Genomic DNA, 21,706 nt, shown 5'->3' on the forward strand with positions numbered 1-21,706 from the left:
CCACAGCCAAAGACCCTCTTGAAAAGCACATCCTGTGGTTTGATAGGAAGTATATTCAGTGTCTCAGTGATTTCTTCGGAGTTTGAGAATTCCTCATGAAGTTGTTTTTTTAAGTCTTCTATTGAGATCTTGAGGCTGTTGATAAACGGATGGAGAGTGCTTTGGATTTGAAACAGGGTGGTTTTTTCAGCCTCCACTGAAATCGAGATGTCTTTGATCAAATATTTGCGCATGTTGTTGATGAGCTCTGTGATACTTTCCTTGTTATCTGACAGCAGAACACCATCCTCTCCTTTTGAGGCCCGTTCTATTGCTTCTGTTATTTTGTGAACGATGACCTGCAGATTCTTATTCTTCAGTTTGCACAAAGTTTTGTCCTCTGACATTTTTTGCAGGATGTGCTGAAATATCCAATCCTTTACATATATTTCATACTTACAAATGTACTTGACAAAACTTTCAAAGTTTTGCTTTTGCAGCAACTCTTTCTGAATGTTGTACTGGAAAAAGGAGCGGGAACTGTACTCTGCTGAATGGCAACTGGTCAAAATTTCATCCACAATGTCTATTCCCAGAGATCTACTGATGTACTCTTCAACAGCAGGTTTGATACAGAATGTGACGAAATCAGTTGCTTTGCGTTGGCAATCATCTGTCTGTTTGTATAAATCGATCAAATCTGACAAGTACTGAGACTTGTACTTCTCCAGTTGAATTTGAGGATCATTGTCTGACAAGAATTTTTGGTGCATTTTTAGGAATTCCCTTGAGGCAATGCCACAAATGTGAAGTTTCAGATCAATCTCAAACTGTGTATTTGTTTTGTAGAGATTGTAGCTCTGTTTAAGGCATTCATCTACTTTTTCTAGAAGATCCCTTGTGAAGGATTCATGATAATCTCCATTTGTCTTTTCTTTATCAAAAACTAACTGTGTGCAAATCTCAATGACACTGTCTGCAAAGTTTTGTAAATCTCGGTTCCACATATGTTGAACCCTCTTCCTAAAGGAGTCTATATGATTACTTCTGGTCTTGAACTGATCCTTCGCAATTTCCTTCTTTTGGAATGGATGCTAAAACAGCCCGGCTATTGCTGACCCACTGTGGCCCATTTACAACCCACCCCAAAAGTGTTTTAACAGCATAGGGACCCCCATTTTGACTGTTAATAACCTCCCATGGCTCTAGTAAGTTTGGAGCATCTGTGCCAATTAGAAGCTCCACCTTAGAATTGATGGTGGGGATTGTAACCTGACTAAGATACGCCCAATGCGTCAAGTCAGTCTGCTCTGGGATGCTGCTTGTGGTGACTGGCATTTCCATTTGAGTGAAGGTGTCGGGAAGAGGAAGGAAGTTGTCGCTGTCCAGTGCTGAAACTTCGAGTCCTGACACCACATAAGCTGGGACAGACGTTTCCTGATTTAAGGTTCGCAGCAGGATGCGAGTCCTTTTGCCTTTGAGGTTGAGATGTGACATGAGCTCCTCCGAGCAGAAGGTGGCAGAGGACCCAGGATCTAAGAGAGAATACACTTGATGGACATGGCTGCCCTTTGCTGCCTTAACTCTGACCGGAACAATGGGAAGCACACTCTCTTGGTCTCCGGCCCCTATATGACCACATAACTCTGCTGATGCACTGCCTATAACATCAGAGGGCCTTTTTGGCTCTTTAACTGTGCTGTCTTTATTTATACTGTCTTTGGGTTCAATGTGAAGGGTGCTTGGATGAGCCTTCTTGCATATGTTGCAGATGAGACGGTTATTGGAATCTTTACTAATGTGACTTGCCTTTCAATAAAAGAGACAAGATCCAATATTCTTACCCTGCGGTTATGTTCTTGCAGCTCATATGCTTTGTTGCACCATTTTTCCCTGAGCTTGTATGGCAGTTTGAGGGCAATGCTTCTCATGCTGGCTACTGTGTTCAGCTCTTCCATGTACTCCAGGTCCTCCATGGCGTTGCGACAGCTTCTGAGAAACATGGCATAATCCTGCAGGACTTTAGAATCCTCAGATTTCATTTGTGGCTTTTTCCAGATAAGCACAAGAGATTTTATATTCATTTCTCATATCCTCTATCCGGTGTCATGTACTCACAGCTCTTGACTAGCCTTTGTGCCTGGCCTTTGGTGTACTGAATGAGAAATTGTAGTCTGTCTCTATTGTTATCAGTTTTACGTTCGATCATGTTCTCAAAGGAGCGAATGAATGATTTGTACTCCAAAACATGGCCATCAAAGATTGGAATATTACCTTGGGGTAAAGTAGACAACAGTTGTTGTTTCAACATCATCCTGGTCAATTCACTTTGATTTTCCATAATTTTGTCCATGTAACTTTCATGCAATGATGACATGGGCACCGAGGGATTTTGCCACTGTGGCACAGGGGACCGAGTGGCTTGAGCTGAACTTGACTGTGACTGGAGAAGGACGGAGGAAAAACTATTAGCTGATGTGTGTTGTGGTTGGGACACATCACTAGTGGGTCTGGGATGGAGAACGGACCTGGCGTGATGTCTATCTAAAGCTGAGTCAAACAGGGAAAATTGAACATGAACACCGGTCTTGGGTCGGACTACAGGACCAGGGGAAATCCTGTCCTGGAGATGAAGTGAAGACTCCAGCCTTTTATCCAGTTGAGGATGGGTGGCAGCTGATGCATCAGCTGTGGCTTCAGCTGCTTCTGCACCCAGCGCTGGCACTGGAAGTGGCACAAACTCAATTTTATCAGAGCCATACAAATTAAATTCAGCCTCTCTCAGATAGTTGATTTTAGCAGTAGTGGCTTCAATTTCAGCATTCAGTTCCAGTGTTTCTCTCCTTTTCCTTAACACTTCCTCCTGTTCTTCAATCACGTGTTTCTCCTGTAATTTAGACGCCTTGGCCAATAACGCCACTCGTTCGGCCTCAGCGTTAATGCGCAATGATGATGATGTTTCACTTGGATCTTTGGACGCACCTGATTGCGCATCAGTAAAGTCAAGGTCCGCAGCGGCGTTATCAGCGAAATCTGGCAGAGGATCATCCACTTGCGCAATAGACGAAGTGGCCTCGGCTAAAATGGGGGAACTGGGATCCTCTATAGCTCTAATCCACTTTGTGGCTTTTACAATGAAAGCCGTAATCTGTGCGCATCTTGGCTGATACCATTTTTCATCGTCCTCATGACGGGCTTCCTCATTCAATGTTTCAGCATAAGACGCATGCAGGTCCTTAAAGTCGGTAAGATATTCATCGAACTTAACCATATTTCCTTTTACCTCATCAATAAATTCCTCTCCAGCCATCAAGTTTATAATGTTCATTCTGCGAGTGATATGAGACACAAGCCTTAGGCCGACATTTCCTATTGTCTCCAAAGCGCGCCGTTCGAAGAGTTTCCTCCCAATGAATCCACAGCTTGTCATTGACTGTTGTAGTGGCAGAACTTCATTTTGGATTTTTCTTATAATCCCTTATTTCCAGTTTCCTTCGTTTTACCACATGGAGAAAGCAGCGGTGCAGTGTCAGACTCGCAGTTTGTGATCGAATAAATCCAGTGAGAGTTGATTGAAGAATGATGCCGGTAATTTATTGTAACTTAAACAAACACAGAAAATAAAACGCATTGTTTGCAGAGGTCTTAAAATATTCTATAACTGGCAGGACCAGGCTACAGCTAAACTCGATTGTAGCTCCAAACAGCAACAGGCCGACAGTGCCCAGGCAGCTTCACACGCTGCGGTCAATGACGGTGTTTGCTGGTCTGCTTTCCTCCCCCATGCATGATGGGCGACTGCCTTTAAGGGTGGCACCATCACCACCTGTAGAGGGCGCACACTGACAAAAGACAATGTAAATAATGGAATTCAAATAAACTTAAATGCGGCTCCTACACACCGGCCCCTTAATTGTTCTTGATAGAATCAATTATAGAAATATTTACAAAAAGGAGCCAAAATAGTAATTCAAATTCGGTAAGCACTTAATGCTCTTCTATAAAGTGTATGAACTGTGATAAAGATATGTATACATTACATTCCTTTATAATGGTCGGGAACACTGGTCACTCATCAGCCTCAAGGACTCGGCACAGCTTAGTGATGGGCCTCTCAAGGACCGATGTCTTGGTCTGGACTTTCACAGAGCGGACCAGGCCTTTCACGTCTGGTTTGGCCTCCAGCACTCTCCCCAATAGCCAGGACCCTTGAGGAGCAGTGGGGTTTACTTTCTGTATTTATTCATACATCTTAATCTACTTCATTATCGTGTTTAGGTATTTGTACATCTGGGTCAGTTTTATTTTGTATATCCTTAGTTTTCTTTTTCGACTCGATGAGATTGCGTTTCCTCAGTTTGTGTTTTTATTTAGTGTTTTACTGTTCACTGTTGATTGATTGAGTCTGATTTGCCCAATTTTTGCAACATGTTTAGACCACTTATTTGGTGAATGTGTTTATTAATTGGTTTGTATTTTATTTATTTATTCTTGAGATGGTATATGTTGAAAAAGCAGTAAAGATGTTTTGTTCATTTGCTTTTGTTTTACTTGATCTGTACATGCAGACATGTGTTTCTTCCACTACAATGTCATTACTAACACCCTTCAGAGTGAAAAGCAAAACCACCATCAGATTTTTTTCATCAACACAAATGTTGCAGGTGTGCAGAACACCCATATGGATCAGTAAAGCAGACTGAAATTCTTCTCTGACAGCTAGACTGATGTGTTTTTCACATGCTTTAAAAGCGTTGTCATCAAACTGTGAAAGGACAACATTGTTTGTGAATTGGCATTATCAGTTATCTATCAGAAGAAGTACCTTGAGGAAGACACAAACATTTTTGGTATGTTGAGCTACACACACACAAACACAAGCACACACTGGCTCAGTACTCACATTTAAAGCTTTGTTGTTGACTGAGCAACAGTGCAACTGCAAATGAGGCAGTTGTTAGTTTCTATTTTACTTTCTTTTAATGTGATATAATGACTCTGACAGCAGAGCAACATAATAGACGATGATATATAAATACACTAAAACCAACTCATCAGATACAGGAGCTTGGTCAGTGGTCGAACACTTCAATCTCATGTATTGGAGACACTCCTCTCATGTCATTGCCCATGAATGCAGTGATTTCCAACCTTTTTCTTCAGGGGAACTCTTTTCTATCATTGACGACCCCTGACTATGTAACATATTTTATGGATCTTTCGTATTATATTCCATGCATAACAATTCCCAGCCCATCCAGGATTTCAAAAGAACTCCTCCCCTCCCCTCTGGTAGGTGCTACAGAGCACTGTACACCAAAACAAACACACAGGAACAGTTTCTATCCTCAGGCTATCACTAATCCCTGTACCCTGTGACTCTAATATCTACTTTACCTTAAATCTTTTTCATTGTTGAAATTCAGTTTTTGAAATATCTTTTTTAAAACATATAAACAATCATTCAAATACATCTACCCATGTTGTGCCTACTGTATATACTGGCATATCCACCTACCTCATGTACATAAAGAAACTTGCAACTAAATAGTTTTTTCAGCATTCATTGCACTCTTGTCTGCTGTCTATAAATCTTACTGTTTTTTGTTTGTATATATATATATATATGGGACTTAAAGTAATCATAGTACTATCATAGACCCTCATATTTGATATCTCTGCTTATTTTGCTTCTGTGTTTGGAATCCTGTATTTCCTTAATGCATCAAGATATTCACATTATTGACAATTTTTCAAACATGTAGAGGAACAACTTGTCCACTGTCATACTAAATTTGGCATCAATCAGAGCTTGCATTATGAATTTATGAGTTGAAGTGTCAGTGTTCTTCATGCGCTGTGCCACAATATCTGTCAGTTGAACTACTTTTGCAGTAAAATATTTTTGTATAAGAACATAGAGAATATAAAAAAACATTTTTGTGCTTTGTTTTAACTCCTGTAGGGGGATCTCAAAAACTATGGCACTTTTGGGGTTCATAGATAGATAGATAGATAGATAGATAGATAGATACTTTATTTATCCAGAGGGAAATTCAGGCATTTAATAGCAGCATACAAACGTACATTAGACATACATTAAACTATACTAACTCTAAAATTAAAATTACAGATAAATTAAACTTTTAGACTTTCCTCTAGCCTAAAACCTGCTTGTGCTGGATGCTCCAAATTATAATTTTTTTGGCTCCTCTGCCAATGCCTGAATTATTTAATTAAAAAGAAATACCTTTTTTAGAAAGGATCTTGGGCGTCCTGTGCCATTTAGACAACACACAGACGACGCTGGCCTCCATGCCTTTTCTCTCCGTCTTTCTCTTCATATTGTTTAGAAAGCACCAAATAAAAGTTAGCTCTGCACAACACTAACTACATTGTACACAAAAAGCACACTGATGTAAACCTGGTCCTATGCTGTGATTCCAGATAATTCACTGTAGAGGTGGGTGCGGTTTACACTAGCCTGCAGGAGAGAGAGAGGTGTGGGGATGGCTTATTATTTTTCCACCAAACCCAAAATGTACCTGTATTTGGCACTTGGCAGGTCTTAATTGTTGACCCAGTGCATGCTGGCAGTTTAGCTTTTATCAACAATTTGTAGGTTAAAAAGAACAAGAAAGTGTCATTCACTTAAACGCTGGAGAACAGCAGTTAACGTTATTGAATTAATCGATTTCTTTTCATTCTGTGGCAGCACCCTACAGCTCAAATCATCTCCCATGTGTATGGCAGGGAGTTTCTACTTCCTGTGCTCTCAGCAGAAGATTGCACATAACAGAGACAAATTCTGAGAAAATATTTTGTGGTGAAAAATCACATCAACATTTCTCTTCAGAAAGTGTCTGTGTTACTATGGATAATCCACAGAAAAAACTATAAACTGTTGTATAATTGGTTAGTAGACAGTTCTACTGTGGATTAACCTGAGTAAGTTTCAAGGATGACATGACACATTTTTTTAAAGTAATCTTCAATGCTGTGAGCACCACAAATGAAATTCCATTCGCCTCCATTGTATTTTTCTGGATGCAGAAAACTCAGATAAGATAAGATATTCTTTTATTTATCCCCCTTAGGAGAAATTCAGGTTGACACAGCAGCAACAGGGCAAAGTAGTGCAAAAACAGAGAACAAAGAATATCACACTAAAAATATTACTAATATTATTAATATTAGAAGTATAAACACTATGCATTGTTCAATTAGGTCATGGAGTGCAACATATAAGCAGAAAATTAAACTTGACTAAAACTACTAAACTACTAAAGTGGAAATTAAATATAAATAGTGCAAAAGGTTTGTGCGTTGTATGTAGGAGTTTTAAACAGTCTTTATCTGCGGGGGTTGGAGGTACTGGGTGCTGTGGCGTTGTGGAGTCTGATGGCTGATGGTACAAACGAGCCTCCAAACTGCTTTGAGGCTCGGGGCTGGGTCAGTCTGTAGCTGAAAGTGCTCCTGAGCTGCCTCAGCTCAGTGTAGAGAGGATGAGAGGGGTTATTCATGATGGCTTTCAGCTTCCCTCTCATCCTCTTTTCAGTCACAGCCTCCACACTGCCCAGCTCCATCCCCACCACCGAGCTGGCCTTCCTCACCAGCTTACTAAACTTGTTGGCACCCCTAGTGCCGATTCCTTAGAGAGATTCCTACATTTGTCACTCTGTGAATCAATTATAATTGTATACAATGTAAACTGTGTTTTGTAATAATGGATAGCTGGTCTTGATAGACAATGTTATCCCATAATGCAATTCCCAATGGTGATAAAGGAACTACAGATAGTTGACAGTAGTGCAAAAACAAAAAACTAAAGGAATACAATTGTTTAAAAAACGTAATGCTCAATATTTGTAAGCTAATCAAATTGAGCATAGCGTTAGTTCAGGCAGGGCACAAAGTCAGGGTTAGCTTTCAGTTACAGCTATATCATACGAGCACAGCTAGTCATAAACATACATCAGCTGATTCCTCTAAGCTTCCCATTGGATACCATACACAGTCAGCTGACAGCTCACCTGATTTCCTCAAGCATCCAATTGGCAAACATCATGCATGGCACCTTATTTAAGCTGCTTTAGCCTGCCTGCCTATCTCTGCTGCTTCCTCTACAAGCCTTTTGCACCCACCTCCACCCCAGCTCCTCCTTTTTATGTTGTTTCTAATTAATCAATGTCATTTTCTGATTGCCATTGATGCTTGTTCTGTTCTGTACCCTGGGGGGGTCTCTGCTGCCGTTCTCCTTGTCTTAAACTTTTCCATGTATGCACATGGAAGGGCAGGAGGTGTGCTCTCCCTGCCTTAAGGTTTTCCACGTAGGCACGCGGAAGGACAAGGAGGTCCCAGAACAGAGCCATACCGCCAAATGTAAAAGTCTGCTTGGGATATAAGATATTTTGACAAAGTGGTCCTGACTGAAATTTGAATATGACAAAGGACTTGAAGATTTTTATTTTTATTTTATTTTATTTCAAAACGTATTTCACATAAATTTTGTATGTGTATCATATTTATCATTATGCATTATACACATGAAACATGAAAAAAGGAAGACATTTGTAGTCAACAAAAGATTATTGAAAATGTTAAAATATAGGACATATTTTCCGGCTTTTTGACTTCCTGGTACAGCAGCTTGTTTAACTCATCAGCTGTCTGAAAAAAATACTCAAAAGTTCATCATGATGAATAGAAATAAGGATGCCACAGTATCCCCTGCTTCTGGCTTGTTTAGATCACATTTACACATCAGCAACAGTTACATCAACATATTCATTCCTTATTCACTTAATCATATTGGAGAAAAAACATGTTTTGCATGTACCTATTTTAAATAAAACATGAACAATATAGATAGCATATTTATTTCACATGGCCTTTGTACTTTGACAGAATCATCATCTTTAGTTATTGTGGACAGGGCTAAGAAAAACCTTAAAAATCCTCAAAAAACTAAATACAAAACACAATAAGGATACATTTTAAGTCAGAGGTAACAAAACTCTATTTAACTTCTTTGTAACTTGTTCAACACATCATTGTCTATCTAAAAGAATCAAATAATGACTTAATCATAAACATGTGAAAGGATTCTTCAGTATTTGTGCACGTATACATTTCAGCTAATGCTGATCTATTTACTCTTCAAGCAGACATCATTACTAATAAAGTTTTAGGTTACATTTTGCAAGAAATGTTGAGAAATAAAACTATAAAAATGTAAATAGTGAAACATAACAAAACATGATCTCATCACATGGTCTTTCTACTTAATAGGCCTACATCATCATAACTTTTGTGCACACTACTCTACATGATAAAAATATTAATAAAAAAAATAATGAAATCAGGAAAATTGGTAAAGTCTGAACAACTGTTTCATTCTTTTCAATTTCTTTGTTTTTATGTTCAACTTATAATCATCTGTGTAAAAAAAACTGTCAGCATCAAAAGTGATTTATCACTAGTTGTTATTCACTCACTGCTATCAAATACACAACATTTGTTTTACAATTAACAATTAGAAACTGTGAAGCAATGAATGAACTGTGCTGACATATCCATTACAAAACATTGTTCCCACATGGTCGTTGTAGTAAATCCTCATTATCACTGTCATCACCATTATTGTGCATCTTAATTATAATGCACGTAGCCGTATAACAATATGAACTAAGAACAATTAAAGCAAGTAGTTGCAATCAACAAACAAAAATGACAAATACTAAATAAAATATCTACTTTAAATGTATAATTGTGCACACAAAATGCAAATAGAAATATTACTTCTTGAAAAGAAAAGAAAACTCCTTAAAATAATCTACACATCATCATTTTCTTTATCATTATCAGTACAAGCACAGCCATCATCATGCATGAGGACCTATATGAAATTATTAAACTTGTGCTGATTTGTTAAAAGAAGTGAAGTTTTCCCGCAGTGTGAGGGATAATGACATGAGTTTAGTCAGCCATGACGTGTGTATATAAGTTCAGGTTGCAGTATAATAGTTACTGAACAGCTGTGTGTTGTGTTTGCTGCCACAGAAAAATACATAAAAAGTCCCTGTTTATGTCAAATTAACGTTCCTACAGTGACTGCTTGTACTGTTCACAGCTAAGTTGTTCTGGTGAATGGCTTAAAGTATTCTGTCACCATATTCTTTTGGTCTTCTTCAGATTCTACATCTAAGATTCTTGCATGTTTAGATACTTGTGGAAAGATATTTGTCAGGACTGTATATTGTTCATTTTATGTTATAGGCATCTTTTAACCCTTTCAGTGCTTGTTCCTTTGTGATTCTCCTCCAGGCCTTTGGAACATCAGCTGGATTGGCTTTGTATTCTTGAGCAAATCTGTCATTGTATTGTACCAGGACATACTTCCAGTAGTCAGATGCCTCTATGGTGGGGTCAGGAGGAATGTGCCAGTCTGGATAGTATGTGGTGTACTCCTTATAAGGATGCCACTCCCCCTTTAGTGTCTGTGTTACTGAATTTACGTTCAGTTTGCACCTGAGTTGTACACAGTGTTTCATTTAGCTTCTGAGTTTCTATGTACATAACCATACCAAGACCTTGTGGGCGATGAATGGCTGCATGATGTTTCTTGTGGTCTTTGCCTTCAGCCTCACAAGGAACTTTACAAAATGGACACCGACGTCCACAGCCAAACACCCTCTTGAAAAGTTCATCTTGTGGTTTGATAGGAAGTTTGTTCAGAGTCTCAGTGATGTTTTCAGAGTTGGAGAATTCCTCCTGTAACTGTTTATTCAGTTCACTCAATGATTTATTGAGGCTCTGTGTAAATGGATGGAGAGTGCTTTGGATTTGAAACAGGGTGGTTTTTTCAGCCTCCACTGAAATTGAGATGTCTTTGATCAAATATCTGCTCATGTTGTTGATGAGTTCTGTGATGCTTTCCTTGTTATCTGGCAGCAGAACACCATCTTTTCCTTTTGTGGCCCGTTCTATTGCTTCTGTTATTTTGTGAACGATGACCTCCAGATTCGTATTTTTCAGTTTGCACAAAGTTTTGTCCTCTGACATTTTTTGCAGGATGTGCTGAAATATCCAATCCCTAATATATATTTCGTACTTAGAAATGTACCTGAAAAATGTGTCAAAGTCTTCCTTTTGCAGCAACTCTTTCTGAATGTTGTACTGGAAAAAGGAGCGGGAACTGTACTCTGCTGAATGGCAACTTGTCAGAATTTTATCCACAATGTCTATTCCAAGAGATCTACTGATGTACTCTTCAACAGCAGGTTTGATACAAAACTTGACAAAATCAGTTGCTTTGCGTTGGCAATCGTCTCTCTGTTTGTATAAATCAAGAAAATCTAACCAGTACTGAGGTTTGTACTTCTCTAGCTGAATTTTCGGATCCCTATCCGACCAGAATTTTCTGTGCATTTCAAGGAACTCTTTTGAGGCAATGCCACAAATGTGAAGCTTCAGGTCAATCTCAAACTGGGGTGTGCAACACTTGCAGCATTTAAGGGATTCGTCTACTTTTTCCAGAAGCTCCTTTGTAAAATAATCATTGTAATCTGTGTCTTTATTTGCAGTATCTGTTACAAAACATTTGCATGACTGAATTACATTTTCTGCAAAATTCTGAAAGTCTTTCATTATATCTTTTTTCAAGTTCCCATCTGTAATGTCATCAGTGTTTATTGTCGTATCTATATGTTCAGGTTTTGCCTCAAATGGACACTTCCCAATGTCATTTAGGTCCCCAATGTTATGTAAATCCTCATTGACATTATGATTGAGGAAATTCTTTTTCAATTGATTGAGGACGCTGCCAGATATATCTATTTCTTTCAGGCCAGACACATTTACAGTGACTTCTGTCCACATCTTTTCAAACTCATGTTCCAACTGTTTGTCAGAAAGTCCACCTTTTTTGAAGTCACTAACAAGTTTCATAACTTGTTCTTCAATGATTTCTCTGTTTTTTCTTTGAATGTCCTCAGCCTCTTTAGTACTTTTTCGTAGGTCAAGTGCACAATCCAATTTATTGTTTACTGAACGTTGGATTTCTTTTGCAAGACTGTTGATACTGTTGAAAAATTCAGCTCTGTACTTCTCTATCAGATTCACATGTCGGTCCCTCTTTTTGTAGTATTGATTTAGTTTCGAGTTCATTATTATTTGTTGGTCTACTATTTTGTGGGACACCTGTTCTTTTAATTCAATCAGTTCATTCAAATGGTGAAGCTCTGAGGTGTTAACAGAATTTAACAGTTCCAATTCTGCTTCTCCCTGCCAAGCAAGAATCTCTTTTTTGAACTCCCATTCCCACTGACTGAACTCTTTGCAAAGGTTGTCGTACGCCTGAGCCACAGCAGTGTTTCTGAAACTAAAGATGAAGTTCTCATATTTAACTGCTTTCCAGAGACTTCTCAAAGATTGCAGAAACTCTGGGATCTGTGAAACATTATCACTTCTGTCACTTGTCACCATCTCCAAAAGATTTTTCTTGAAATCTGCAACAGCTTCACTGTAACCTGTGTTCACTGGTGCCATTGGTGGGGTCCCATGCCAGAGTCCTGGGATGTTCCAGTTGTTTTTTTCTATGTCATAGTCCAGCACATCTGTGAATGCCTGTATGGAAGTCTGCTTTTCCATTTCAGCTGCAATTTGTGTCATTTCATTGAGTTGGTCCAAGAGATGTTTTCTTTCAGCAATGGTCTTTGCATGAGCTGAAACTTCAGAAACATTCTGGTGAACAAAATGACAAACAGTTTTTTTACCGATTTTCTTCATTCTCAAGAAAGCATGAGCTGCAATTTGCAGGACATCTTTCATTTCTGTTGAGTTCTCCATTGTGACATTGATAATGGTTACATCACTTAAACCAATGACAAAGGTTGCCAACTGGTTGTCATGCTCATAACTGTTATCTAGTAGAGCCAAATGAGGAGACTTAAGACCCTCTGTGTCAATGAGAACTATAAATTCACAGTTAAGCTTACATTGCATATCCTCACCTACTTTGAGGAAGAGCATATAAGCTCCTCTTGTGCATCTGCCACTGCTGACAGGAAACTGCACACCAAACATGGTGTTGAGGAGTGTTGACTTCCCACTACTTTGAACACCCAACACAGTCAGTACCAACAGTCTGCTCTTCTCTCCAACCTTCTTGTGAAGCTCCATTAGTACATCTGTCACCCATCTCTCTGGGATGTTTGAAGCATCTCCATCCAAGAGCTCTAAAGGATATCCATCCAACAGCATTTCAGCAGCCAAAGCAGGGAGATGAGATATTTTATCAGCATCTTCACGTGACTGAAAGGAAAACTCATAGACCAATCCCAACTCTCTCATGTAATGCTCTATTCCTAATGAGCTATCCAGCAAAGCCTGATCCAACTTTGCAATCTCATTCACGTCTTTTTCCCCTTTCTTGCTGTGCTCTATCAATTTCTGACGCAGTGAAGATTGTTGAAACCGCAAATGTGCATTCAGCTTAATTTTCATCCATTTAAGGAAAAAATCTCTTTGGACATTGTCATTTTTGGATAACTGTTCAATAAAACTCTTCATAGCTGTGGATAGTTTGTTTTCACCAAGATCCTTCATAATCTGTTGTTTTTCTTCCTGTAGCTTAGATTTATATTCTTCCAATCCAACACTACCAGCATTCTTTAACCTACATTCTTCCATTTCTAACTGTGATAACCTTTTCCATTTATCTCCTTGCAAAGGAAGTTGTTGTTTCTTGTAGTCTGGTACACTTTGCACCCCAATTCCTTTCATAATCTCCTCAGCTACTTTCTTTTGGTCATCACCTGTGCATTCATCCACAAACAGACCAAGTTCAACAACTTTGTCAAGCATATTTTCAATGTTTGTTGTGGTTGTTACATCTGTCAGTGATTTCTTGATGGCTGTGCAAAGTTTCTCAGAAAACCTTACAACATTTATTCTTGGTTCTTTGATTTTCACACGGCTGTTTGATAAATCTATTTCTTTCAGTGTTTTCTTGACAGACATTGTGTCCTCAGAATTCTCTACCTTTTTGTTGATAACAAAGAACAGTTTAGATTTAACATCTTGAAGAGAAGTCAGAATCTTGTGTTCATTTTCTTCAACTTTATCCAGGAATACAAAGGTAGCAGTCGACACTTGAAAAAGAAAACTGAATTGTGTGAGTGACTCACAAATATCTCCTCGCAAATTAGCAAAGGCAACTGGCTCTGGAAATATGTCAAGATTTTCTCTGCCACAAGGAAGGTGCCAGCAAACCTCAACCAAACCATTGGCAATTTCCTTTTCATTTGCCCCTCCTTTCATATCTCTGTGTATGAACATGTTGTGATTCTGCTGCCCAAGGCTGAGAATATGATTCAAAACCTGGGACTTGGATAAACTGCAGTTTTTCAGCCTCACAAAGGAATAGAATGGTATATCTGCTTGGACAATGTTGTCTTCTTTAAACCCTTTTGATTCAGACAGATCATGTGGACGCCACTCTTTGACAATGTCTCTCAGAGCCCACAGCATCAGCGTACATTGACTGTTATTTCCATGGGGCAACAGCAGTGGGACAGAAAACTGGCACATTGACATCTTGAGGGCCATTTCCTGTTGCAAGAGGCTGTCAGCACAGAGGAAGAGTGCTACTATGAGGTCGATAGGGTTAACCTCATTATGCTCTGCAGAGTCATTTGCAGTGTAAAGGTCAAGGTCAAAAGAATCATTTTCCTCTTCATCATCATTATTTGATAACTGTGTACAGCTTCTGCATTCAGCATTGATTTTGAAGAGTTTTCTGAGAAAACACCATGGTATTTCCTCTACTGATTGAACACTTTCATCAGATAAGCTGTTTTTTTTTATTTCCAAGAGAGACCGAAGAGTAAGCTTGTTGGGATAAAATTTCTTCAGTCCAACTTTGGTGAGAAAGTTGAAAAGGACTGTCAAAGCAGGAAAAGGAAAGGAAAAGATTGCTTTTAGAAACCAACAATAGGTAGCATGTGTATGTTTGTGTGCAGGATTTTTGAGTTACATACTAAAACAATTTCTCAATCTCAATTAATGCAGTGACTTTTGTAACTCCCTTTGAAACCACTAATAATTGTTTTTACATTCCTGCTTCTGAATAAGAGGTTGTTAACAAAGTAGTGAAAAGTACTGTGTATTTACACTGACACATTTAATCAACCATTTGTAACATAATACTAATTATTTGGGTTCCAGTGTGATATTTAGTTTAGGAGGGAGTTATACATGTAAAACCGGGCAATTTTGACTTTTATACAAATACTATTTCAGTAGTTAAGTTCAGTAGTAATCTGAAAATTGCAATCACTATTATTATTATTTTGCAGACTATTAGTGTCTTATAAGGCTATTTAATTCATCAAAAACATTACACAGCTATCACACAAACACATCTTCTACTGAAGGTTGTTAACTGTTAAATAAAGTTACTGTGAATGTGACTTCTCACTTTTCACCAATTAATATGCTCTCCTAGAGCCATATCAGGACTGCATCTGCTATCACTGTTAATCGAAAGTGATTTCTTCCACTGCTTTTGTTTTGCAGAAGTGAATAATACATTTTATTATAAGTCTAGAGCCATCTGTTATTGTTCCCAGTAACTTTGTGCACACAAAGTTTTTCAGTGGATCATTTTTTAATATTGCAGGGAATAATGATGAGTGAAGAAACAGCCACAAAGCACTGAGTCGACAAAAAGCTGCAGGCAATTACTACTACTATAGTTTGTGAGAACTAGCACACCTCCAATATGCCATGAAGCTCCTTTTAATCTGTAAATCACATGTATAAAACTGATGAATGTCACCTGTGTGTAATGGAGCATTCATGAGATAACAATACCATATACAATACTATACACAGCCTTCCCCATGTGTGAGGAAGTTAATTCGTGATAATGGTAAATGGAGTAAGTAGAGAACTTTACAAGTTTGGAGATTGAAGTCCTGCATATCAACAGAGGAAAGTATCATTTTTAACAACGTCAGGTGTGGAATTAAAGGACCTGCTAGAGGCAAGGAGTGGGAAAATATAATGAGTGTTATTAGTGGCGTATCACCTGAGGGTCCTACTGTTGCTGAAATCTATCGATTATTTGATTTTAAATGCAAGGTAATTGGTAACTACAGGGGAAATCTTCAGATAGAGGAAACAATATGTGGCATAATATGTGATGTTGCATTGTCAGACATTGCAACAGAGGATGTTGCCCTGGACAGCAACCTGCATACACCTTAATGCCACGTAAGAACAAATATGTTAATATGGCTCTTGCATAAGGCCCATTGTGTGTATCCTTGAGGTCTGACTTGTGTTGCATGCTTTTCCTTTTTTCAAAAACATTTGCAAAGTCAATGTTTATAAATGTAAAAATATGTAGTGTTTTACATCCATGTTGGCTAGCAACATTTAGTGCTGCTTTGTTGGTGCATTACCACCACCAACTGTGGACAGCGGAATAGTGAGAAATATTTTTCAAATCTAACTGAGGTGAATTAAGGGTTTAGTTTGACAACCAGGACTCTGGCTTTGGGTACAATGAGGATACGGCTGGGACAGCCTCGGACAGTAGAGACGTAAAATGGTAAAGGAATGACAGGGTATTAGAGAGCGCAGAGCCAGAATATATTTACATCTATCTTGGTTAGCTGGTTAAGACACCAGTTGGTGAAGACTAAAGTGTAAAGACTAATAAAGACAGTTTGGTGAGTTTTATTCTTTTTCTGTTGGGTTTGAATGAAGTGCGTTTTAAGATTGCTTTTCAAGTCAACTCGGCTGGTCTTAATTTGGTTGTTTAATTAGGAAACATGTATTTTTAGTATCCTTTCTTGAATTTATTTTGTGTATTAAAGTTGTGAGAGCTTGAACTCACCGCTAATCTCCCAGGTGAACTACAAGGGCACATAAACATTTGGAGGTGGTTGGAACATTTTAACATAATGCCCAACCCTAAATGGATTTATGTCATCAATTATCCAAGTGGCACTTTTTGTTACCTATGTGACTCAAAGCCTAGCATTTTCAGACTTAATAAAACTAAACTATATCCTTCATAAATTGCATATGTAACAGGTACATATGTACAAATGAAGGTGTAATGAAATGGTTGAACATATAAAGGAGTGTACCTGCATGCCCTTGTCCTTCTGTGTTCAGTGTAGACATGGTCTGACTTTTTCCTTAACTCCTCTCTGCTTTCAAACCTAAAGACAACAAATAGATATAATCTTTTTAGTTTCACAGAACCAAACAGTGTATTCTTAATAATTAATTGAAGATCAGCAGCAAATAATAAAAAATTGGACTTTAGTCAATAACTGGATACAGTTAGTATGTGCAATCAAGGGTAAAGCACTTGACCAACTTTAGGTAAGTAATCACAATTTGGACGACAACTCAGATCAATTACAAAACAGTAACATTGTTAAAGCGTATAAAGTTGGCATGGTTATGGGTCAAAATCGAATGGTTCATTAAATACATGTATGAGTGTAGGTTTTTGTAAATAAAAAAGCTCAGGACTTCAATAACTGGCTTGAACTGGAGAAGGAGTTTGGGGCCAGTGTGTTTCAGAAATTGTTCTAACTGATGTGCTAATGCTCACAAAGCTCTAATTTTCATTAGCTCTAATATTTGCTGAATTTCTGGAGCATGACCTCAAATCCTCTCTTTCTTACATCCCTGAAAGCCTTCCTGCCCTGGATACCAGTTTGTTCTCTTTTTCTGTGCCCCACCATCCCTCTCTCTTATGCATGTTTTACACTAGTCCTTACTAATTGCTTTTCAACCTACCAATTCTCTCAAATCATATAACAATTTTCTTTTTTTAAACAACTTTTGGATCCTTCAGCATAGCATGATATGGAGTTTTTTCCAGCTGATACAATAACCAATAATTACCTGCTTCTCATGGCTGATATTATGATCTGGCCTATAACTTTTACATTTTGTATTTTAAAAAGAAGTGAACAACCTTCAGCTTTTATACACCTGATGGCAAGGAAGCCTAAGATTTAGTGGACTTTAAGTAAGCAAACATAGATGATTTATTATCAGTATGCAACTTACATTGACATGTTACAGAAGTCATTGCAAAATTGTTGATTGCAAAATAACACATCAGTGCACTTGGCAAACAACTTAGGCAAAAAATGTGTGTTTGTTTACAAGTATTCTAAGTGGTAGTGTACCTGCAAGCCCTTGGCTGTTCATTGTAGACATGCCCTGACTTTTCCCTCAGCTTTAAGCCTAGAGGAAAAAAAAATTTCTTTAGTCCACTGTTGTTTTCACAGAAGCAAACACTAAATTCTTGATTATTGTAGATCAGTTACAGATAATCAAATCAGATCAATCAAAACATTCCACATAAAGTATGTTTGTCATTGATTACATACAGTTAAATGCAATTTCAGTGTAAAGCACTTGACAAACTATCTGTAATTCATTGCAATATTTTTGGATGAAAATTCAGACCTGTAAAATGGTTCCAGCATAAAAAGATTCACTGAAACTTACCTGGCATGAGGTAGCAAGAGACTCTGTGGCTCTATTTCAGCTGTGGTTTATATATATATATATATGTAGAAAACGAAAGCATTTGATACAATGGATTAACAGCTTTTTATAATTTGTCCTATTCTTTTCCATCTGGGTTGGTACATGTTTTATAAGGTGTGTTAGTTTAATATGTTATTAGTGAACCAGTCCAGCTAGATATAAACACTTAAAAGCTTTTCAGTCATCCTCACGTGATTACATGATTGTATTTGCAGCATATTTACATGCAGGAATGTGTTTATGTCAATGCAGTGCCATTGCCAACACCCTTCAGAGTAATAAGCAAAACTAAAATTAGATTCTGTAATTGCCAGAAATGTTGGTTGTGGTGGTTAACAGCCATGTGGATCATTGCCACCCTCTTTTCTCGTAGACACTCTATTCATCTGTGATAAATTTCTTCTGCACTTCCTTAAAGCTGACAGGAATCCTCCTCTAACACCTGGACTGATTTGATATTCACACACTCTTCAAAAGCATTGTTAGCACACTGTTAAACGACAACATTGTGCATTGGCGTCAACTGTTGAGTAGTGATAACTTTAGTTAATGTACTTAAAGGTCCAGTCTGTAACATTTAGGTGGACCTATTGTCAGAAATGGTATATACATTTGTGGCCAAAACGCAGTCTGAAACTACAAGACTAGATGTCACTAAATCCTACACATTGGACCTTCAAGTACATTTGATTATTAGATTTGATTATTTGGTGACTCTAAATTGCCAGTAGATGTGTCAGCCCTGTGATTAACTGGTGACCTTTCCAGAGTGTACCTGGCCTCTCACCAGAGCATGTGAGCGGGGCAGGGAGCGGCAATTTTTTTAAAGGTGGAGTGGAGCCTTATCTCTCGCTCCAATTTCGCTCCGGTCGCTCATGCCCCACCCAGAATTAATCTTTGCACCTGCGCGCACACCCACACTATTTTCTTTCAAAACTATGGAGTTTAATGTGTACTTCAGAAAAGAAACTCTGAAGTCGTACAAGTGTACTATTCCTGTAAAAGTAACAGATGGGGATAATGTGGAACAAGAAAAAGAATGCGGCAACATTGTTGCAGTCGGTAAAGAGAAGTTAGATGCAGTTTATTTTTTGAGCGGAGTTTTTCACCCGGTCCGCTCCGTTTGTTTTCCATTCCCCTCAACCCTCCAAAGGATAAACAATTATGGAATAATAGAGAAAATTCAGTTTAATTCAAAATGCTTTATTCATTCATCAAGAGGCAATTTAAGGCAAGTGAATGTACAAACAGAAATACACATAAATGATCAATTGACGCATAAAATAAATAAAATATTTTTGCATTATTGTGTTATAAGTTCAAAATGCTTTATAACAACACATTTATCCTTTTGACTTTGCTGTTTCGTCATTATTTATATACTCTGTGTCTGTCAACATCCTTAACAATCATCGAATCAAATCACAGTCTCTTGGCTCTCTGTGAGCCCACCCAGTAAAAAAACATCATAAAATAAAATCATAAAGTTTGTATTTTAAAACCAACAAAGAAGTCCAATGTCTGACCTCAGCAGAAAGAGATGTAATACCATCAACCTCCAGCAGGTGACTCTGCAGTCTGGCAGTCAAAGATCTGCCTCCTCCTCAACTAGCATCTTTGAGCTTTTTAGACATGCTGAAACAATTTCCTGAAGTTTTCTGTTCATAGTATACATCAATATCTCAGCCATGAAGCCACAACTGGAGCTGAAGATACTAATACTACTACTTTACTGACTTGTTGCAAGTTTCTGTTTCTTTGAAATAATACTCCTGCAGTACAACAGATCTGGGCCTTTGGAGTAATCATGACAAGCTGAGACTTGAATCAACTCTTTCCCTCCGTCATCCTGGTTGAGAAAAAAAACAATGATATTCTGATTAATACATAACAATCTCAATGAATATTTCAACCCATATTTTCCTTGTTGTAATGGGCTGCTGTCACATGGTAACTCAGTCAGTAGTGGGATGTATCTGCTGTGTTAACAGAATGACTTATAACAGTGTTAAACTCTCACTCACAGCATTGGTAAAGCCTGTTGACACGGGCGATGTCATTGGCGCTCATCTGTGTGGCGCGTCCGAAGGAGAGGTTAGGGTTGCCCTTGGCAACGATGGTTGGCTTGTTGTTTTTGGTGAAGGCGTACCTTTAGGAGGACACAGACATTTTTGGTATATAGAGCTGCACACACACAAACACATCTGGCTCAGTTCTCACAATTAAAGCTTTGTTTATGATTGAGCAACAAATGAGGGAGCTCTTCAGTAACAAAGACTCTTGTTAGTTCTTCTTTACTTTCTTTTAATGTGATATAATGACTTACAGCAGAGCAACATAATAGACGATGATATATTAATACATCATCAATCTCTCTCCCAAGCCATCAAATACGGCAGCTTGGTCAGTGGTCCTACACTTCAAACTCCTCTAATGATGACACATTGTCCTCTAGTGTCATTGCTGAATTCTCCCCATGAACGCAGTGGTTCCCAACCTTGTTCTTTAAAGTTCATTCAATGATAGAAAAAGGAACCCTTTTTTATCACTGAATGGACTGACAACCTCTGACTATGTTTCATATTTTATGTATATTTCACATTATATTAGCATCACAGTATAACTTTACTAAACTTTACATAAACTAAACTTTACTTATAAACTTTAACACGTTTAAAATGTGTTGCATGTTTTTCCAATGAAACTGCAGGAGAAAGTGAAAATTTCGATAATAGTTTTGCCTTTATTAAATCTCACAGTTCTGAGGGTCAAAGTGTGACTCCTGATTCTGTTTTGACTTTTCTAATGCAGGACGAGTCTGTTGATCAGACAGTGAAGGCTCTAGCAGCTTGTGTTCAGGTCTCCACCCTGCCCATATCCTGTGAGATGTTTTTAAATTTCATATGTGAAATAAATCTCTAAACCTTATTAAATATAACACCTCATTTAGGTTTCTTTACAGAAACTAAATCCTTTTTTTTTTTTTTAAGTTTTCTTACACCTCTTATAAATAAGAAGGCCTCACAGCACCCTGCAAAGCTTTGGTGGACACCATGGTTGGGAACCAGTGATCTAGTGTAATGTTTAGTGTACGGTCGAAGTCAGGTGACCTAAACTGAGTCTGGGTAACTTTTAA

At 38.1% G+C, this 21,706-nt stretch overlaps 1 protein-coding gene and 1 long non-coding RNA gene across 2 annotated transcripts; both read right to left on the reverse strand.

Annotated features, from left to right (window-relative positions):
- Positions 1 to 9,934: 9,934 nt before the first annotated feature.
- Positions 9,935 to 18,543, reverse strand: LOC127351823 (up-regulator of cell proliferation-like). Its single transcript, XM_051379773.1, is given in 5 exon segments — positions 9,935 to 10,472; positions 10,474 to 14,924; positions 17,142 to 17,216; positions 18,204 to 18,261; positions 18,529 to 18,543. Coding segments are annotated over 3 exon segments (4,719 nt in total). The 5' UTR covers positions 17,179 to 17,216; positions 18,204 to 18,261; positions 18,529 to 18,543; the 3' UTR covers positions 9,935 to 10,241.
- Positions 18,544 to 19,757: 1,214 nt separating this feature from the next.
- Positions 19,758 to 20,746, reverse strand: LOC127351844 (uncharacterized). Its single transcript, XR_007880960.1, has 2 exons — positions 20,595 to 20,746; positions 19,758 to 20,419 (listed from the first exon to the last, which is right to left on the reverse strand). It is a non-coding gene; the product is annotated as an uncharacterized LOC127351844 (long non-coding RNA).
- Positions 20,747 to 21,706: the final 960 nt, after the last annotated feature.

Source organism: Dicentrarchus labrax, unplaced genomic scaffold (genome assembly GCF_905237075.1).
Source record: "Dicentrarchus labrax unplaced genomic scaffold, dlabrax2021, whole genome shotgun sequence".
Lineage (NCBI taxonomy): Eukaryota > Metazoa > Chordata > Actinopteri > Moronidae > Dicentrarchus > Dicentrarchus labrax.